Source organism: Carcharodon carcharias, chromosome 15 (assembly GCF_017639515.1).
Source record: "Carcharodon carcharias isolate sCarCar2 chromosome 15, sCarCar2.pri, whole genome shotgun sequence".
Classification (NCBI taxonomy): Eukaryota; Metazoa; Chordata; class Chondrichthyes; order Lamniformes; family Lamnidae; genus Carcharodon; species Carcharodon carcharias.
Window position 1 is genome coordinate 34,340,958 of NC_054481.1, and position 21,839 is coordinate 34,362,796.

The 21,839-nt window shown below is 39.4% G+C and overlaps 1 protein-coding gene across 4 annotated transcripts in view; it reads left to right on the forward strand.

The window, feature by feature from the left end:
• c15h7orf26 (chromosome 15 C7orf26 homolog) overlaps nucleotides 1-21,839 on the forward strand; it is a 33,221-nt gene that overhangs the window by 10,296 nt on the left and 1,086 nt on the right. For 3 of the 4 annotated variants that reach the window (XM_041205797.1, XM_041205798.1, XM_041205796.1), the window contains exons 2-7: nucleotides 65-262; nucleotides 702-923; nucleotides 1,381-1,546; nucleotides 1,970-2,500; nucleotides 3,960-3,999; nucleotides 7,633-7,772. In XM_041205797.1, coding sequence (XP_041061731.1) covers nucleotides 71-262; nucleotides 702-923; nucleotides 1,381-1,546; nucleotides 1,970-2,500; nucleotides 3,960-3,999; nucleotides 7,633-7,772 — 1,291 coding nt within the window. In that variant the 5' untranslated portion in view covers nucleotides 65-70. Of the gene's footprint in view, nucleotides 1-64; nucleotides 263-701; nucleotides 924-1,380; nucleotides 1,547-1,969; nucleotides 2,501-3,959; nucleotides 4,000-7,632; nucleotides 9,419-21,839 lie in introns of those variants that run through there. The other variant, XM_041205799.1, reaches the window with a different exon arrangement.

Consider the following 21,839-nt stretch of genomic DNA (forward strand, 5'->3'; position numbering starts at 1 on the left):
AGATAGCACATAATTTTTCAGAACTTATGATGTGGAGCTGAATATTTATTTTTTCTGCTTGCAGGACAGAATGACTGATATTCGCCATTCCCTTTTGAGACGGGATGCTTTAAGTGCAGCAAAAGAACTCTTGTACCATTTGGATATCTTTTTTAGCAGCCAGCTGCAAAATGTACCAGGTCCACTGGTTGACAAGTCCACCATTGAGCTCGTAGAAGAATTTATTTTTCAGCTTTCAAAAGAACGTAATACTCAACCAAAAGTAAGTTAAAGATGCAGACTATTTGAGGTTTTCTTAGAAGAAAAACATATATTTCAGGTTACATGTGTGTGTTTCATCTTAGTTATAAAAGCATATGCATGTTATTTCTCAACCTACTTATTAGTATGGTCTAAAGCTAATATCCTGAATTTTTAATTCAACCGTATGATCACGTCAGTAATTGGATTGGACACATATAGAGAATTTCTTGTTCATCACTATCCAGAACCGTTTGTGAACATACAGAAAATAGTCACCTTCAGAATAGTTCTGAAATGGAACCGAGGTCAAAACATTGACCTGTATGTTCATTCCGCAGATGCTGATTGACTTGCTATGTTTTCATCAATATCTGTTGTTTTTACATTCATTTTCACTGAGGTGTCTTCTGAGAGAGCTTACTTTTATTCTGTTAACTGCTTTATTTCTTTTTTGCAAGAGATTGAGCTCATTACAGGAGCTGCAGCTGTTGGAGATCATGTGTAGCTATTTCCAAGAACAAAGTAAAGATGCAGTTCGACAGATCATCTTCTCTGCACTGTTTGGTCCCCAGGGTAATAAAGCAGATGAAAACAGACTGGCTATGTTGGGAAAACTTGTATCCATGGCAATAGCAATCTGTCGAGTTCCTATCTTGGAATGTACTGCATTATGGTTGCAGGTATGATCCATAATTGAGATTTGTGTTTAAAAGAAGTTCAATATGTTGTAAAGTAAAATGCTATCCCATAACAATGAATGCAAGTAGTGTAGATAATTTTAAGTTATTGTCATCTTTGTACTACCAAGTTTTTATTATCTTATTTTATTGGGGGAAGTGGTGATGAAGAGATGGTGGTGAAGAAACTGCCAGTTTTGCATTGAGGTTTCAAGTATATAAAATTAGTGTCTATTATCTTAATTAAATCAATGGCCAAAATATCTGTGGATTGATTGGTCACTGTTTTACATGCAACTTTAATTTTTGAAATAAATACACTTGAAACTAATCATTACTTCTATCATCAAATATTTATTGATGTCTAATCTTGTTAAGCCTGAAATGTTTGAAATCAAATCAGTCTGTGGTATTCTTTTTATTGATGTGTTTTAAAATTTGTCTGTGTCTGGTTTTGCAGAGAACACATGCAGTATTCTGTGTAAGACTTGCCAAGGTCCTTGCTGAGGATTACTGCATTTTGGTACCAGGATCAGTGCAGACCTTAAAACGAATTGTTCATGCTAGTCCTCGATTCTGCTGTCAGTTGATCACTGCTGTCACTGCGTTGTATGACCTTTCAACAGGTATGATATTAAACAGCACTTTTTTTCTAATATGATGAATATATTTATGCCTGAATTTAGTTTAATTTTTCAAAAAAATTGGATTTCACTTTTTCCCCTCATGATTTACATCCTTGTCCTATTTGATGATAGTTATACTAATATATCCAACTTGTTATCCCATTAGGCAGCATTTGAAATTAAGAAAAGAAAAAGTTGTTTCCTCATTTGTCTTCTGTGTCTTTTGCTTTTATTGCTGAGTTTATTTATTGTGTACATTGTATCCCATCACAGCAAGTTCTTACTCTGGTTTATGCAGTATAATTGAAGAAAAATATAGGTAGCCGTTGGTAGTCTTTTCAGCAATACTCACAAATGGGGATGAAAGAGTTACTTTGTTTATATTGTAATGGTATTTTCTATAAGCATGTATTTTTGTTGCAGATGACCTGATTCCTCCTCATGATCTACTGGAGATGGTTGTATCTTGGGTGTACGATGATCCACGGTTGACACTGATTACATTTTTGAACAGCCCAGCTAATCTCCCCCGTGGCTTTTTGGAGCTCACGCCACTTCCAGGCCTGATTCGCTGGTGTGTGCTCGCACCTTTGGCCTACAAAAGGAACTGCAAAACTTCTTCAGCTCAATCCTTAATGAATGGTAACAGCAATAAAATGTGCAAGGAGTTTGAAAATGATGTAAACAATGACTTCAAAATCCTTTATTCGAAGTTGCATTTAAGTGTTCTTCAGGTCCTTATGATACTTCAAGGCCATTTAACAGAAAAGAACTTGTATGGCCGTTTGGAGCTCATCATGTTCGATCATGTAGATCGGCTTGTTGAAGACATTATCAAAATAGTTAAAGAACTCAATCTTTCAAATCCTGTGAAGGAGATTGAGCTCACATTGGATAGATTAGCTCAAGCCCTGCAAGTTGGTATTGCATCAGGAGCACTACTGTGTACTAGAGGTAAGTAAAGTTGTGTGTAGAACACTCATTGTTACCTTCCTGAGATAATTAAAACATAAGGTTCTATGTCCAGTAATTATGTCAAGTAAAATGCTTGCAACGAGTTGAATTCCATTATGTACACTCCTTATTTAAAAAAGAAACAGAAAATCTTGACAATGCTTTGCCACAGTTTGGTATGGTACGCGATATGGCCATAATTTCATTTCATGCCGAGTTCTGAGTTTCATTTTGTAAGCTTAGGTTAAATCTTTTCCCAGAGAATTGGAAGACTTGATCACCCACTGCTAATGGTTAGCTCAAGAGTTGCTTTAGTAGAGTCTGGGAACATTTTCTTCTTCACCAGGAATTGATATGGTAGAATAACTAAAAACTGGAGAAGAAAATGATCTAAAAATCAATATTACTTGGGTTGTAAGTTTTCTTCTCATTGCTGTATTGGAAAGGAGTTACATAATTCAAGTTATCATTACACAAACTACAAATTATTCACAGGCCTTCCCCTTAAAAATTCTAATACTCCCTTCAGTGGTGTTAGATTTTACATATGCAGATCTAGCATTCTGGAATGTGTGCTTTATCTTTTATCATTTAAGTTGTTCTGACCTTATTTAAGTTTCCATATTTTGCATTGTAATTACATAGTTATTCAATCTATGGGCTATGGCTCATTACTTACCAAACTGTTAAAAAGGATCAAATGTTTCTCTAGTGGAATAAGATTTGAAATCCGATATAGTTCAATATTGTTTAGCAGTAGAATTAATGAATTTCAAATTTTTACATTTCAAACTCGCACTGTTGATTTTGAATGGGGTAGCATTATGAGGTACATAACCTGAGTTTTTTCAGGTATTTTTATTTTTGTTATGAAGTACATAGTTTGGTGTTGGAATATTTGATATGAAACAGGTGAAGTCAAAGGAGAGAAGAATAAGACTGAGCAAAAAGCAATTTAATTTATAATGCATGCAATTTTTATTTTAAAAGATCTGTGGTGTTTAATGTTTCCTGCTTCAAAATACAATTGGAAATAAAAATTCTACTGAAAATAACTGTGAAGCATGAAAGTTCCCTCATGATGTATATGCTGAGTTTCTTGATATAGTAGCATAAACCCTATTAACTGTTGAACTAGAACAGGCTTTCCCTGAAATAATATTTTGCAGCATATTTTCTATTTAAATCACAGACAACTTCAGTTTTTAAAATCGTTTCCAGTTTGTTGTTATATATTAATGAATAAAATAAGCCAGTAAAATCTCTACCCTTGTAATACTTCAGTTGCTTTCAAATGGAAAATCCAGATAAATGCAAACTTTATCTGCTATAAAAATAATTTAAATCATTAATTGCAAAAATATTGTAATTTCATACGTTATATTGTCAACTGGTTTTTTTTTGATTTATTTGCTATAGTTTATATTAGTTTGCATTCACCTCTTGTTTAATTTTCCAGATGATTTACGATCGATCTGCTCTGCACTTCCACATAACAGGTAAGTATGTAAATGTCTTGTTTATGGAATTAATGGATCCATTATTGGATAAGCATTGTTCTAAGTTGACTTAGATTAATTTTCTGTGAGAGCACAATACTAAACATGTACATGTAAAATTCCCTGCACAGTATTTATTGTAAGTAGGCCAATAACTCTTAAAGTAACATTGCTTAACAATTTCATGTAAATTTAATGTGGAACCAGAGAAAATTAAAACTTAATATTAAAAACAACTATGTTTGGTCAATGAAAATTTTCATTCAAAAGTGCAATATCCTATGAGTTTTTATCATAATTAGCTATGTCTGTATCTAGTGATGTATACCATCAAACTTTTAATTAAATTCTATCATTAATATGATTGCTTGTGACTGTAGTTCCACGCACTAGTAACAAAGTGGTGTGTGGAGCAGATTTATCAAACTTTATCTGAATATTTTTGAACCAAGTCATTAGATATTCTGGTTAATGGGAAATAATGTTCAAAATAATGGTGTAAAATCAAAAATTATGTATTTTGAAATAACTTTGAAATATCTTGGTTATAATGAATGCCTTCATTAAAATATTTCCTTGTCTCTCTCAACTGGTTACTTTTATCCCATCGCAGTTGAGAGATTTTTCAATCGCATCAGTACATTGAGTGTACTTTTTAAGAATTTCCCAGCATGCAATCTATGGTTCAAGAGAAGTTAAGGGTAGAAGGTTATATATCTCCTTGTCCCGTGATGATTTGGGGGTTTCTTGCTTTTTCCAAAGGAGTTTGAATGAAGCTAGAGATTGAATTCTCAATACTTTTATTTCAGGCAGGGATGAACTTATATAAACATATTATAATTTTGTTACGATTTCCATAGAGATTGATAATTTTAAAAAAACTTCCAGTTAATAGCTGAAAAGGATGAGACAAAAGATTTCCCCTTTTTAGAACTTTTACTTTCACAAATAACTTAAAAACACTATTGCCTAAACATTATTTTCTTTTTGGAGGCAGCTTATACTTTAAAGTACAGAAAGTACAAGTACAATTTTCCCTTGTATGCTTATCACCAATTGGACTCTCCATGGAATTGCTTTCCTTTTAGCAAATAGTCCACAGTTGCTCCCGGCTTCCCGTGGGGTTTCCATATCGCTGTATCACCAGGCAGTAATTTCAAGTGACTGTCTCCAGGAGGTTTCTTCAGTTTTTGGAGACTTTCTTAAATCCACCACCAGCAGTAAAGCCTGTTGCGATGATTCTTCCTCTTGCTAGGCCAGAAGGAATCTCCCAGAATCCTTAGAAGGCTGCAAGATGCGTCCCTATGACCAGAGATGTCTTTGTCCCATCTTGGCTGTGGTAGCTGGCAAATCCAAGCAGCTTCTTTTCTCTCAAGATAAAAGCGAACTACTGCGATGCTGGAAATCTGAAACAAAAACAGAAAATGCTGGAAAAGCTCAGCAGGTCTAGCAGCGTCTGTGGAGAGAGAAATAAAGTTAACGTTTCAAGTCCGTATGACCTTTCTTCAGAAGCGTCATACAGACTCGAAATATTAACTCTGTTTCTCTCTCCACAGATGCTGCTAGGCCTGCTGAGCTTTTCCAGCATTTTCTGTTTGTGTAGCCTCTTTTCTCTGCTGCCTACATAGAACCCTTCTATCAGTCTGCGACATTCATTGATTTGTAGGGAAGCCTGCAACCCGATTTCAAAAATGGCTTCCTCTGCCTTTTTCCCCATGCCAATGTGAAACACATTAAACTTGCATCCAAGTAGAACTACTGATCAGTTATTCTTGACCCCAACTCCCTTTCATTTCAGAAGTAAATGGGACTTTGGGTCTACTCATTGTAAACTCAGAGACTGCTCCATTGTCTTGAAGTGTAACTACCTTGCACCTTCCTAATAAAATAATCTAATCCTTCCGCTGACCTCCAACAATCAATCCTAGACTTACTGTCAGGCCGACTGCAGAACAAGTCACAAGACCCCCTACCTTTACCCTAAATTTAAAGCTACAGTCCTAAAACATAATCTTTTAAACCTTACAACTGTGACGATTATGCTTTTCTATTATGAACTCAATAAAAAAGCAGAATGTGTGAACAGAAACAGCTGTTATGTGAGCGGTAACAGCGAGAATAACAGCTGTTCATGTTTTTCTGTTGGTTATAAAGGAAACCAAGGCTGTTTGAGAGTGGATTTTTTTAGTCAATCATTATTTTTGATTATGTATATTCAGTAAATGTATCATGTTTGAGGCTTAACAATTTTCATATAAAATTTAGAAACTATAAACAATGAGCAGTGAGCATCTATGACATAATTTCTATTAATTTATGGCAACTTGTGCTTATTTAAGACGGTACAAGTCACCGACACAGTGGGTGTGCTCCTGGTGCATAAGTATATATCAGGATATTGCTCACCCCAAACTGATGGCTTTCTGTCCGTTAATTTTAACGAGCAGAAAATTGACACTTAAAATTCTAACGATAGGAACCAGCTGGTGATTGGGAAGTAAAAGCAAAATACTGCAGATGCTGGAGATCTGAAATAAAGTGCTGGAAAACTCATGTCTAGAAGCATCTGTGGAGAGAGGGACAGAGTTTATGTTTAGATTCCAATATGATTTCTTCGGAACTGAAGAGAAGCAGAAATGTAATGGGTTTTATGCTGTTGAAAAGAGGGAGGGGTCAGGTGGAACAAAAGAGATCAGGAACAGAAACAAAAACAGAATGCTAATGTGTCAAGTCTGTATGACCCTTCTTCAGAGCTCTGAAGGGTCATACAGACTCAAAACGTTAACTCTGTTTCTCTCTCCATAGATGCTGCTAGACCTGCTGAGTCTCACCAGCATTTTCTGTTCTTGTTCCAGATTTCCAGCATCCGCTTTTGCTTTTATATGAAGGGTGGGGGAGATCAAATGACAAAAATATAATGGAACCAAAGCCAAAGGGAGTGGGAATGATAGTACAAAAGGAACAAAAGATTGGTTCAGATTAGGTGTGAATAGCAGAATAAGGGTGAGCGCTGTCTGAAAGCACAGTAGCAGAATGTGTTAATAGCAGAACAAGGGTCAGTGCTGTCTGAAGGCAAAAAGATGAGAACAAGACACAGACTAGCACTTGGGGGGCAAAAGACTTTACAATGGAGGATCGAGTTCATGGTCTGACAGTATCATCCAATAGAAGTTGCTGACCAGTCAGGAGTGGCTACTGTGATACCTTTTTTAGCCACACATAGTAATTTTAATGGAAAATTTAATACAGTATGCAGGTAAGTGTGCATTTGCTGAACAAACATCTGCCACTCAGTTACCAACAAAATAAATAAGGATTGAAAAACACTCGTACGCTCTGCTTTTCATACCATTTTATTAACAAATGCTCATGTTAAAATACACCCGCATAGGCCATGCAAATATGACGATTGGGATCACAAGTTATGACAGTTCCTATTACTCATTTATATTCACTATTCAGAAATTCAGTGTGGCTAATGTATTGAACAAGAGTGATTTAATAAATGTATACTAGATATTTAATCATTTACTTAGTTACTATTAAAATGTTATTCAAAATGATGTTAATTAAAGAGAACAAATATATCCAAGTACTATTGTTTATAACTTTGATTTTTTTGTTTCTTTATAGCTTGCTTCAGTTGGTCCTAACTGGACCAGTACAACAGTCTCCGCATACTGCACTGCCACCAGGATTCTATCCACATATCCATGCACCACCTGCTGGATATCCTATGTATTCAACTCACCCAGTGCAGACATATATGCCGGGTATGGCTTTTTCATATAGACCAATCCGATAAAGGATTGTCCATTACAATGAATTTGATGGAATACCTCCTTGGATATGTATACTTATACAACCAGATCAATTGTAGAAAATTGTTCCAGTACTTTTTTTTACTGAAAATTTGTACTATCAGTGAAGATAAAATAGATTGGTTGCAACCTGCTGTGCATTTTATATTTCTTAATGACATTTACCAACTTTTGTGTACAGAAATAACATGGTTGAGACTTTTTCACATCTAGAAAACTACCACAATTTTAAAAAGCAAAGGTTTTTAATTGCATCCATTTGTTAATTATCTGTAATTTAATATTGTTTACTTGCGTACACTGTTAAATTGCGTTGTCTACAGAACCTTTTTTATAAAGGGGCATTTTAAAAAAAGTGTAGTGTTCGCTTATCTCCTTTCATGTCTAACAGTTATTCCAGGATTAATGTCTGTTGGTTGTTTCTGGGTCTTTTAGCAATAGTACAGAACTTTTTTTTGTTTCAAAATTATTTTTTTTAAAGTTCACATACATTTTGTAAAGTCACTGTACATTAAGCACATGTTGCTTCTGAGTGAGTACCTGGTATGGGTGTACTTAGTGCAGTGCATTTTTATTGAGGACATTTTTTTTCGTTTTTGGTCCCTAGTCCGTAGTTGGGATTAAGGGAGATAAGTGGTCTTACCAATGTTGGTTTGTGATGAGACATATCAAAATTAAACTTTGTAGCTGCATTAACGTTTCAGTTTGTTGAGATAGGCCCTAGGGTCCAATCTCATCTGTGCTGAGTTAGTTTTTCCGAAAAGGCAACAATATGCTTTGGGTAAGGACAGGATTGAGCTTTGCCCTGACAGGCACTGTGTTTAGTAGCTTGCAGAGACTTCCCTATTTAGATTAACACAAAATATGATCATAGGGTGAAGGCCAGTATCACAATAAGAAGTCAATACCTTCGGCGAGGGAGAAAGAAGGTTGTCACAAATAACAGTTAAACTTTGTATACATGCCTCGTAGCAGACCATAGATCACAAGGTAAATCACTTAGATCATAATGAGGGATTATTACTCTTCACTACTTGTCTCAAATTGGAGAAAATATATTATTGCTTTTTGACTGCCTCTTAAATACCAGCGGATTTGTTGCTCATACAGTCCATGTTTTTCAGGCGTGGTATGAGGTTTTCATGAGGTAGAAGGCATGTTTTGGTCAAATTAGTAAGTAATGTTGTAGTTCTGTAATGAAGAATGATTTTGGAGGTGACCATTTTAAAAATTCAATTGTTATTACTGAGAGGATTTGCTCAATATTTGAGCAGAATCAACTAGCCTATAAATAAGGAATAAAATATATTTCTCAAGTCGTGACTCTGTCAGAGTCCTTCTACATAAGAAAAAAATCTAGTGAGGCTGTGAAGCTTCTTATTTGTAACTTGAACCTGGTCAAACATTCTACCTCCCACGGATTCTCAGCCTTCGCCAATTCATACTCATTGCTGAAAAGCAATTAAAGCTAGGAAGGCAAAAATTTCAAGTGTAATTGTGATTATGGTGTCAGTATGGATAAACATGACTACTTAATTGTTCATTGAACTGCTCATCTGTTGTGGTCACAATCAATTACATTAAATGCTGAAACGTGACCAATTAGATCACATATGATTCAGGTTTTTTAATTTCACTATTGCAAATACAACCAATGTAAGACACCTGTTTAAAAGATCTGTCTTAATAGAAAAAATACACCAACTTTTGTGAATTATTAATTACCTCACATTTCCATCAGAGCTGTCACTTCAACATACTTAAGATGTTCCAGCATCCTTTATCTAAGAAAGAAGATGGACATGCAGCAAACGAATCCATTTCAGATGGGGTGTCTTTTGCTGATGGCTGGCTGGAGAGGCCAATCCTGAAGAGGAATATTCTACCACGTGCTGCACATGAAGCTACTTTTGATGTTGTGGGTTATCATTTTCAACTTTGATGTCTGTTGCCAAACTCAAGCCACTGGTCATCATGGTGGTGCATGCCAGCCCACAGGTGTTGCCACTTTCCTTTGTCATCAGCTAGTGACTCCCTGGTGCAATAATTGATGTAAAGAGCCTTTAATGTCAAACTTGCAGGTATCCCTGAACTGGAGCTTTGGGCATCCAACTTGTCTGGCTCCAGCTACCTCACCATACAGAAAATCTTTGTATGTGACTATCCTCCATCCTGTGGACATGTCCAAGCCAATGATGCTGTCTCTGTTTGATGAGTGCTAACAGGCTTGGGGGCTCTGCCTTTGAGGGGACTGCTATTTTCATGATATTTGTTCTGCCAGGATATACCCATAATGTGCCGCAGACAGCGAAGATGGAAGTTGTATTGCTCTTCTTGAAGTAAGTCGGCCATGCTTCACAGTCAAACAATGAAGTACTGAGAATACAGGTCTTATTAGTCATCAACTTGGTTCTAAGGGTCAGCTAGATGTTATCCCATGAGCATTTTGAGTCAGCCAAAGGTGGTGGCTGCTTTCCCTATGTATCAAGTTCTGCATCAAAGGACAGATTGTCTGTCACAATGGATCCAAGGTAGCAGAATTTGCTAACCACTTCCAGCAAAGTGATATTTTGTATGATCAGGGGTGGAAGTGCAGCACCTTGTCCCTTGACCATAGTTTTATTGGTGCTTACAGCCAGGGAGAGCAAGTTGTAGGTATGGGAGAGACATTCCATGACTCTTTGTAGTTGGGTTTCTGTATGGGTGATGAGTACAGCATCATCAGTGTAGAGGAGTTCTCGGATCAGGAGTTTTTGTCATTAGTGTTTTTGTCCTCGCTTTCAGTTTTTATAGATTGTAGAACTTGCTGTCTGACAAGCAGTTCAATGAACAATTAAGTAGTCATGTTTATCCATACTGACACCATAATCACAATTACACTTGAAATTTTTGCCTTCCTAGCTTTAATTGCTTTTCAGCAATGAGTATGAATTGGCGAAGGCTGAGAATCCGTGGGAGGTAGAATGTTTGACCAGGTTCAAGTTACAAATAAGAAGCTTCACAGCCTCACTAGATTTTTTTCTTATGTAGAAGGACTCTGACAGAGTCACGACTTGAGAAATATATTTTATTCCTTATTTATAGGCTAGTTGATTCTGCTCAAATATTGCTCAAATATGTAAGTAGACTCCATCCATATCATAGCTTGGAGAAGACGCCGCCAAACAGAGTGGGGGCTAGGACACATCCCGTTCCATTCTGCACTCAAACTGTTGGAAGTGGAGCCATCAAACTATAAAGTGCAGTGCATGAGTTCATGGAAGGACTGGATGAGAATAAGGAGCTTTTGTGGACAGCTAACTTTCCCCAAAATCTCTCAGAATCCTGCCCTGCTGATGGTGTCAAATGCCTTGGTGTGATCTACAAAAGAAAGATAAAGAGGTATACTCCGTTGCCTACAGTTCTTTTGTAGCTGGTGTATGGAGAAGATCATGTCCACAATAGATCTGTTGGCATGGAAACTGTATCGTGCTTCTGGGTACACTCTGTCTGCAAGTCTTAAAAGTATGACCCTAGCAAAGGCCTTCCCTGTGATGCTAAGCAGTGAGATGCCCCTGTAGTTGTTGCGGTCGCCTTTGTTATAGCGTGATGATTTTTGCATCATGCATCTGTGGAATGGAGTCTACGTTCCAGCAGAGAAGGAAAAGGTTATAAAGATGTGGTAATAGACAGGACTTTCCATGCTTGAACAGTTTGGCTGGGATTCCAAAACAAAAACAGAATTACCTGGAAAAACCCAGCAGGTCTGGCAGCATCGGCGGAGAAGAAAAGAGTTGACGTTTCGAGTCCTCATGACCCTTCAGTTCAGTTTTTTGTTTTTATGGCTGGGATTCCATCCTGGCTGGGTGTCTTTCTGTTTGCTGTGCAGTTTATGGTCTTCTGGAGCTCATGATGAGGGTTCTTCACCTAACTCATCCATGACACGTAGCTGCAGACTTGGAAATTTCTGTCTCACAACAGTACAGCTCACAGTAGTGTTCAACCCTGCAGGACATCTGTTTACTTCTGTTGGTGAGTTCTCATCTGCCGACTTCCTGTGGGGGCAACTTTGATGGTAGGACCAAATGACCTCTTGATCCTTTCATACATATCTTTTAGATTTCTACTATCGCTGGCAGTTTGGATTTATTGACAAGCTGATCCAGTATTCAATTGTGCAGTACCTCCCTATCTTTTGCATGGCTGTCTTGGCTACTTTCAGGTTGTTAAGTGTTTTCGCTGTTGGATTTATGTTGTGCATCATGTAGGCTTTTTTTTTTGCATCAATAACAGCTGTCATTACTTATAAGAGCAAAGAAACATGTCAAACCAGCACAGGCACAATGGGCCGAATGGTGGCCCCCTGCACTGTATGATTGCATGATGAGCACATCCCATTGTGTCAACAATGCAACTTCATTCAACATATGTCCACCACCTTGCAATACTATAAGACATAGGAGCAGAAATTAGGCCATTTGGCCCATTGAGTCTGCTCCGCCATTCAATCGTGGCTGATAAGTTTCTCAACCCCATTCTCCCGCCTTCTCCCCATAACCTTTGATCCCCTTACTAATCAAGAACCTATCTATCTCGGTCTTAAATACACTCAATGACCTGGCCTCCACAGCCTTCTGTGGCAATGAATTCCATAGATTCACCACTCTCTGGCTAAAGAAGTTTCTCCTCATCTCTGTTCTAAAAGATCTTCCCTTTACTCTGAGGCTGTGCCCTCGGGTCCTAGTCTCTCCTACTAATGGAAAAAGCTTCCCCACGTCCAATCCATCCAGGCCTTTCAGTATTCTGTAAGTTTCAATCAGATCACCCCTCTTCTAAACTCCATCGAGTATAGACACAGAGCCCTCAAACATTCCTCATATGTTAAGCCTTTCATTCCTGGGATCGTTCTTGTGAACCTCCTCTGGACCCTCTCCAGGGCCAGAACATCCTTCCTGAGATACGGGGCCCAAAATTGCTCAATATTCTAAATGTGGTCTGACCAGAGCAGCACATCCCTGCTTTTATATTCTAGTCCTCTCGAAATAAATGCCAACTTTGCATTTGCCTTCTTAACTACCGACTCAACCTGCAAGTTAACCTTAAGAAAATCCTGGACTAGGACTCCCAAGTCCCTTTGCACTCCAGATTTCTGAATTCTCTCCCCATTTCAAAAATGGTCTATGCCTCTATTCTTCCGACCAAAGTGCATGACCTTACATTTCCCCACGTTGTATTCCATCTGCCACTTCTATGCTCATTCTCCTAACCTGTCCAAATCCTTCTGCAGCCTCCCCGCCTCCTCAATACTACTTGTTCCTCCACCTATCTTTGTATCATCTGCAAACTTAGGCAGGATACCCTCAGTTCCTTCATCCAGATCATTAAGGTATAAAGTGAAAAGTTGTGGTTCCAACACTGACTCCTGCGGAACTCCACTAGTCATTGGCCGCCATCCTGAGAAGGACCCCCTTATCCCCACTCTCTGCCGCCTGCCAGACAGCCAATCTTCTATTCATGTTAGTACCTTGCCTCTAACACCATGGGCTCTTATCTTAGTGAGCAGCCTCCTGTGCGGCACTTTGTCAAAGGCCTTCTGGAAGTCCAAGTTGATAACATCCATTGGCTCTCCTTTGTCTAACCTACTCATTACCTCCTCAAAGAATTCTAACAGATTTGTCAGGCATGACCTCCCCTTGATGAAACCATGCAGACTTTGCCCGATTTTACCATGCACTTCCAAGTATTCTGAAATCTCATCCTTAATAATGGACTCTAAAATCTTACCAACGACCGAGGTCAAGCTAATCGGCCTGTAATTTCCCGTCTTTTGCCTCACTCCCTTCTTAAACAGGGGGATTACATTAGCGATTTTCCAGTCCTCTGGGACCCTCCCTGACTCCAGTGATTCCTGAAAGATCACACTAATGCCTCCACTATCTCTTCAGCTATCTCCTTCAGAAATCTGGGGTGTAATCCATCTGGTCCAGGTGACTTATCCACCTTCAGACCTTTCAGTTTTCCTCACACCACCTCCTTGGTAATGGCCACCATACTCACCTCTGCCCCCGACTCTCTTGAACTTTGGGGTTGTCACTCGTGTCTTCCACTGTGAAGACTGATGCAAAGTACCTATTCAGTTCCTCCGCCATTTCTTTGTTCCCCACTATTTCTCCAAGGTCATTTTTCAGCGGCCCAATGTCCACTCTTGCCTCTATCTTACCCTTTATATATCTAAAAATACTCTTGCAATCTTCTTTTATATTATCGGCTAGTTTACCCTCATATTTAATCTTCTCCCTCCTTATCTCTTTTTTAGTTGTCCTCTGTTGGTCTTTATAGGCTTCCCAATTCCCTGGTTTCCCACAGCTCTTCGCCGCATTGTATGCTTTCTCTTTAGCTTTTATGCTGTCCCTGACTTCCCTGGTCAGCCATGGTTGCCTCGTCCTCCCTTTAGTATGCTTCTTCCTAAGGATGAATTTTTGCTGTGTTTCCCAAATTACTCCCAGAAACTCCTGCCATTGCTGTTCCACTGTCTTTCCTGCTAGGTTTGTCTCCCAGTCAATTCTGGCCAGCTCCTCCCTCATGCCTCTGTAGTTGCCTTTATTTAACTGTAATACCGTTACATCTGATTCCAGCTTTTTTCTCTCAAATTGCAGGGTAAAATCTATCATAGTATGGTCACTTCCTTCTAAGGGTTCCTTCACCTTATGCTCCCTTATCAAATCTGCCTCATTACACATCAGTAAATCTAGAATTGCCTGTTCCCTAGTGAGCTCCACCACAAGCTGCTCCAAAAAGCCATCTCGTAGACATTCCACAAATTCCTTTTCTTGGGATCCACTACCAACCTGATTTTCCCAGTCTACCTGCATATTGAAATCCCCCATGATCACTGTAACCTTGCCTTTCTTACACACCTTTTCTATCTCCTGGTGTATCTTGTGCCCCACATCCTGACTACTGTTCGGAGGCCTGTACATAACTCCCATTATTTTTTTTTAACCTTTGCTTTATCTCCTGAATGAGATGGAAATTAAATCTTGTGGCCAATTTAGGAAATTTCTCCTTGGTTCCCCAAGGCAGATATGGAGTTAGTTTGAGATCCTACTTAAACATGGGTATTTGTAAGTTAATATGGTGGTAGCAGCTGCACTGATTTATGATACATTGGTGAGTGTGGATGAAAGCACTTGCAGCTTGGGCAGTGTAACTTACAGTAGCATGAAGACAATCACTAACCAATTAATATTTGCTCCCAAACCTTTGAGACAAAGAAACTATTTCCAAATTTTAAATGTCTTGAAGGTGTATGGGGATTGCAAGAAAATTGTCTGATACTTGACTAAGAGAGTCTGTCAAGGAACAAACCACTAATATGTGAATGTCTTCAGATACATTGAGGTTGAATGCAAATACAAAGTGTAACTCAGTAAAAGAGTTGGTTTTGATGAGTAACACTATTCAGGAATTCTATACAAGGCACAGCATCGACTGAGAAAGTGTTAGCCAAGCTGAAGTCTGGGTGGGCAGCTTTTTATTTCATGGACTGAGAGCATTTCTGGCAAAGCCAGCATTTGTTGCCCATTCCTAATTGCCCCTTGTGAAGGTGGTAATGAGCCACAATTTTGAACCACTGCAGTCCAAGTGGTTCGGTGCACCTGCAATGCTATTTGGAAGCAAGTTCCTGATTATTGACCCAGTGCCAATGAAGGAATGGCGATATATTTCCAAGTCAAGATGGTGTGTGGCTTGGAGGGGAACTCCCAGATGGTGGTGTTCCCATGCATCCGCTGCCCTTGTCCTTCTAGATGATCGAGGTTGTGGTTTGGAAAGTGCTGTCAAAAGAGACTTGGCAAATTGCAGTGCGTCTTGCATATGATGACACATTGCCTCCAACACCAGCACACGGGCAGCAATGTTTAAGATAGTGGATGGAGTGCCGATCGAATTGGCTGCTTTGTCCTGGATGGTGTTGAGCTTCTTGAGTTTTGGAGCTGCACTTCTCCAGGCACATGAGTATTCCATCGCACTCAAGACATGTCTTCTAGATGGTGGATAAACTTTGGAGTCAGACGCGTGTAACTTGCTGCAAATTCCCATCCTTTGGCTTGCACTGTAGCCATAGTACTTATTTGGCTGATCCAGTTCAGCACCTGGCCAATGGTAACCCCCAGGACATTGATGGTGGGGATTCAGCAATGGTAATCTTTTGAATTTTAAAGGCAAGATAGTTAGATTCTCTCTCATTGTATATGGTCATTGTCTGGCACTTGGGTGTCAATTAAAATTCATGCCACACATTAGCCCCAGCCTGAATGTTGTCCATCTTGTGCTGCATATGGGCACAGATTTCTTCACTATCTGAGGAGTTGCCAATCATATTGCATGTTGTAGAATCACCAGGTAACAACCCCGCATCTCACTTTAAGATGAAGGGAAGGTCATTGATGAAGGAGCTGAAGATGGTTGGGCCCAGGACATTACCTTGAGGAACTTCTGCAGCGATGTCCTGGGACTGAGTTGATTGGCCTGCGACAACCAAAGCCATCTTCCTTGGTGCTAGGTATGACTCCAACCAGTGTAAAGTTTTCCTTCTGATTTCACTCTCCTCAAGCTACAGCCAATTACTGCAGATGTGGTTGCCGTGGATCACACTGGTGTCCACCAGCTCTTATATACTACAGTTGCAAATCACCAGACCTATCATCCTTATTGCATTTTATTAACTAATTAATTATTTTAATTAAATTTTAATACCTCTACATTTTAAAAAATTCAATTTATGGGATGCAAGCATCACTGGCTAGGCCAGCATTTATTGCCTGTCCCATTCCTAAATGCCCTTGAGAAGGTGGTGGTGAGCTGTTTTCTTGAACCGCTGCAGTCCCTGTGGTGTAGGTACACCTACTGTACTGTTAGGGAGGGAGTTCCAGGATTTTGATCCAGCGACAGTAAAAGGAACGGCAATATATTTCCAAGTCAGGATTCTGAGTGGCTTGGAGAGGAACTTCCAGGTGCTGGTGTTCCCAATAATCTGCATGTATTGGCCATGGGTTTGGAAGGTGCTGCCTGCTTGTGCTTATATTTTTATTTCAATTAATGTTCTACTAATTCTGATTAAAACTCCCTAAGATAAGAGAAAAAAGAAAATGCTCACCAACCAATCAATTATTTACCTCAGAGATAAAAACAAAAAAACTTCGGATGCTGGAAATCCAAAACAAAAGCAGAATTACCTGGAAAAACTCAGCAGGTCTGGCAGCATCGGCAGAGAAAAGATTTGACGTTTCAAGTCCTCATGACCCTTCGACGGAACTTGAGTTCGAGTCCAAGAAAGAGTTGAAATATAAGCTGGTTTAAGGTGTGTGGGGGGGGGGGGCGGAGAGAGAAGTGGAGGGGGTTGGTGGGTTGTAGGGACCACACCAACCCCCTCCACTTCTCTCTCTCTCTCTCCGCCCCCCCCCCACACCTTAAACCAGCTTATATTTCAACTCTTTCTTGGACTCGAACTCAAGTTCTGTCGAAGGGTCATGAGGACTTGAAACGTCAACTCTTTTCTTCTCCGCCGATGCTGCCAGACCTGCTGAGTTTTTCCAGGTAATTCTGCTTTTGTTTTGAATTATTTACCTTCTTTGTTGTAATGTCACAATTTGATTTTCTTTGGAATGCTCTTAACCCCCAGTCTCACCCACCACTAGCTCTTCAAACTCTCGCTACTGTCTCTAGGTTACCCTCTATTTCCTGGAAGCAACTCCAGCCACTGGAGACTGAAAAAAGGTAGGAAAAGGAGCACCTCTTTGCCCCTCTGTACCTAATTCCCAGTATTGCCATGTCTTAAGCATAATCATTCCAATCTACACCCTAGAGGTGATAATCCTGGCTATTAGCACAGGAACCATTCTGAGATGAGTTGAATTTACCCACTGGATTTGTGTGGCAATGAGCGATGGATTGAGAATAGTTGATCATAGAAGAGGGAAGAGTGGTAACCCAATTTAGATTTAATTATTGGTTTAAAGACGAAAAATGTAGCCAAAAGTTGTTAATTTTTGAAGAGTCACTTTCTTTTAGATATGTAAAAAATCTCAGTGAGCCACTGTAGACTTGTACAAACAAAAAAAAATGCAGTTTTATTTGCTAAACCAGTTCTCTCACACACAAACCAGTGCAATATTATTGTAATCTCACACACACACACACACACACACAGCAATGCAATATTATTGTATTCTCTCACACACACACAAACCAGTGCAATATTATTGTATTCTCTCACACACACACAAACCAGTGCAATATTATTGTAATCTCACACACACACACAAACCAGTGCAATATTATTGTAATCTCACACACACACACACACAAACCAGTGCAATATTATTGTAATCTCACACACACACACACAAACCAGTGCAATATTATTGTAATCTCACACACACACACAAACCAGTGCAATATTATTGTATTCTCACACACACACACAAACCAGTGCAATATTATTGTATTCTCACACACACAGCAGTGCAATATTATTGTATTCTCTCACACACACACACAGCAGTGCAATATTATTGTATTCTCACACACACCAGTGCAATATTATTGTATTCTCACACACAGCAGTGCAATATTATTGTATTCTCACACACACACAGCAGTGCAATATTATTGTATTCTCACACACACACAGCAGTGCAATATTATTGTATTCTCACACACACACAGCAGTGCAATATTATTGTATTCTCACACACACACAGCAGTGCAAAATTATTGTATTCTCCCACACAGCAGTGCAAAACTATTGTATTCTCTCACACACAGAGCAGTACAATATTATTGTATTCTCTCTCTCACACACAGCAGTGCAATATTATTGTATTCTCTCTCACACACACAGCAGTGCAATATTATTGTATTCTCTCACACACACAGCAGTGCAATATTATTGTATTCTCACACACACACACAGCAGTGCAATATTATTGTATTCTCTCTCACACACACACAGCAGTGCAATATTATTGTATTCTCTCACACACACACAGCAGTGCAATATTATTGTATTCTCTCACACACACACACAGCAGTGCAATATTATTGTATTCTCTCACACACACACACAGCAGTGCAATATTATTGTATTCTCACACACACACACAGCAGTGCAATATTATTGTATTCTTACACACAGCAGTGCAATATTATTGTATTCTCACACACACACAGCAGTGCAATATTATTGTATTCTCACACACACAGCAGTGCAATATTATTGTATTCTCACACACACAGCAGTGCAATATTATTGTATTCTCACACAGCAGTGCAAAATTATTGTATTCTCCCACACAGCAGTGCAAAACTATTGTATTCTCTCACACACACAGCAGTGCAAAACTATTGTATTCTCTCTCTCACACACAGCAGTGCAATATTATTGTATTCTCTCTCTCACACACAGCAGTGCAATATTATTGTATTCTCTCTCACACACACAGCAGTGCAATATTATTGTATTCTCACACAGCAGTGCAATATTATTGTATTCTCACACACACACAGCAGTGCAATATTATTGTATTCTCTCTCACACACAGCAGTGCAATATTATTGTATTCTCTCTCACACACACACAGCAGTGCAATATTATTGTATTCTCACACACACACACACACAGCAGTGCAATATTATTGTATTCACACACACAGCAGTGCAATATTATTGTATTCTCACACACAGCAGTGCAATATTATTGTATTCTCACACACACACAGCAGTGCAATATTATTGTATTCTCCCACACAGCAGTGCAAAACTATTGTATTCTCTCACACACACAGCAGTGCAATATTATTGTATTCTCCCACACACACACCAGTGCAATATTATTGTATTCTCCCACACACACACCAGTGCAATATTATTGTATTCTCACACACACACACCAGTGCAATATTATTGTATTCTCACACACACACAGCAGTGCAATATTATTGTATTCTCACACACACACACCAGTGCAATATTATTGTGTTCACACAGACCCACACACAAATCAGTGCACTATTATATTTACACAGACCCACTATTATTTAGAAACAAATCAGTACAATATTACTGTATACACACACACACACACACACTAGTGCAATATTAATGTGTTCACACAAATCGCTGTAATACTATATTCACACACACCAGTATAACATTATGGGACTTAAATGACTGGATGATGTCAAGCTGTTGGCACAGTGAGATCTCGCGAGAGTCGAGCTGAGCGGAAGTTGCCTGTCGAGAGGCTGTGAGGCGGTTGACTGTCTGGGAGGCGCTTGTTGACGGTGACTAGAATGACCACACTTGCCCACCGCCTGTCCTGACTCACCTGCAGTCAGCGCTACACCCGGCTTTTTTCCCGCACCTCCGTCGCGGAACCGAGGTGAGCGCCGATTGTTGTGAAGCGAAGGTGCTGCTGGCGCCTGAGGATAACGCCAGTTGGAGGCTTTGCGGGCGGCGCCAGCTGGGAGGCCGGTGGCGGGCACTGCGGCTGCGCGCCCGGGCAGGGGGTGCGGCATAGTGTGGCGATTGACGGAGGGAATAACCAATCAGAAGTAGTCAGTCACCAACCTGTTTTGTGATTGGGTGACGTGGGCCAATCTGATTATCTGGGAGGGAACCTGGGCACGGCTGAAGTCAGAAAGCAACAGTTCTTGATTGATAAAAACAAAAAAACTGCGGATGCTGGAAATCCAAAACTAAAACAGAATTACCTGGAAAAACTCAGCAGGTCTGGCAGCATCGGCGGAGAAGAAAAGAGTTGACGTTTCGAGTCCTCATGACCCTTCGACAGAACTTGAGTTCGAGTCCAAGAAAGAGTTGAAATATAAGCTTGATTGAATTGTTTTGGGTTTGAAGGGTTTGGGTGCTGGTATTTCTGTGTTATCGATGCTGGGTGGATTTGGAGTGGTAATAACTAGTGTTTGTACAGTTTGTTAAATGGTTTGTGCAATAGGGAGGACGTTGTGGAACAATATTTTTCACCAACACAATCCATTTCAGTTGATCAAAAAGAGAGGGTGGAGGGTTATATTCGATTACGTATCTTTGAACAGCCTTGCAGATTGTGAAACAATGGGGATCAGTAAGATAATGTGTAATGGTGTGTTTACCCAATATAAGCGCTAAAATTAAATTTTTGTGACCGGTACAGTAGCTCCTATACTTTAGAAAGCATCCTGTTGATGGTGCCTTCTAACTGATTAGAATGGAACATGTTATGTGCTTCTTGAGTGAATGGGTGAAATCGAAATGGCAATGTCACAGCCAGTATTCCCAATTCTGTAATGTAGTTTGCGCACAATAGAACCCACTTAGGGGAGTTTGGCAGATTAACTTGTGTACTTTTTTGCTCTCCAATATGAGTGCTCTAGTCAAATACAGTCAGCCCCAGTAAAATGCATCACCTGTGTTCGATCAACTTCATGGTGAAATTGTGTGTACCTTTACTTATCACATAGTTTGCAGTTTAGACTTTGCGATCGTTAACCAGCTGAAAATTTCCTCTGCAGCTCCACTATTTTCTTGTTTACAGCATTTATGAGGGGCTGGAGGGGGGCGAGGGTAAGGGCCCCTCTTCACTTGCAGTGGTATCCTCTGGCTACCTTCAGTTATCATTCCCACATAAACACTCCCTAAAACTACTAGTGTTGATTGGGAACCATCTTCAGTACTGTGAGTCACAATTTGTCCAATAACATAACCACTACACTGTAATTCTTCAATGAATCAACATATATGAACATTAGAATTCACAGGGCAGCAAAGAGTCCAACCAAGTTGGTATGGAACTAGTCTCCTGTGGAGACTAGACTTGATAAGGATGGCAGGTACCCTTCCTAAAAAGACATAATTGAACCAGTTGAGGTTTTTACAATTTTCAAGGTTACCAATACCAGATATTTAAAAACTGAATTCAAAATTTCAAACTGCCATGGTGGGATCCCAACTCTCATCTCTAAACTATATGTCAAAGATTCT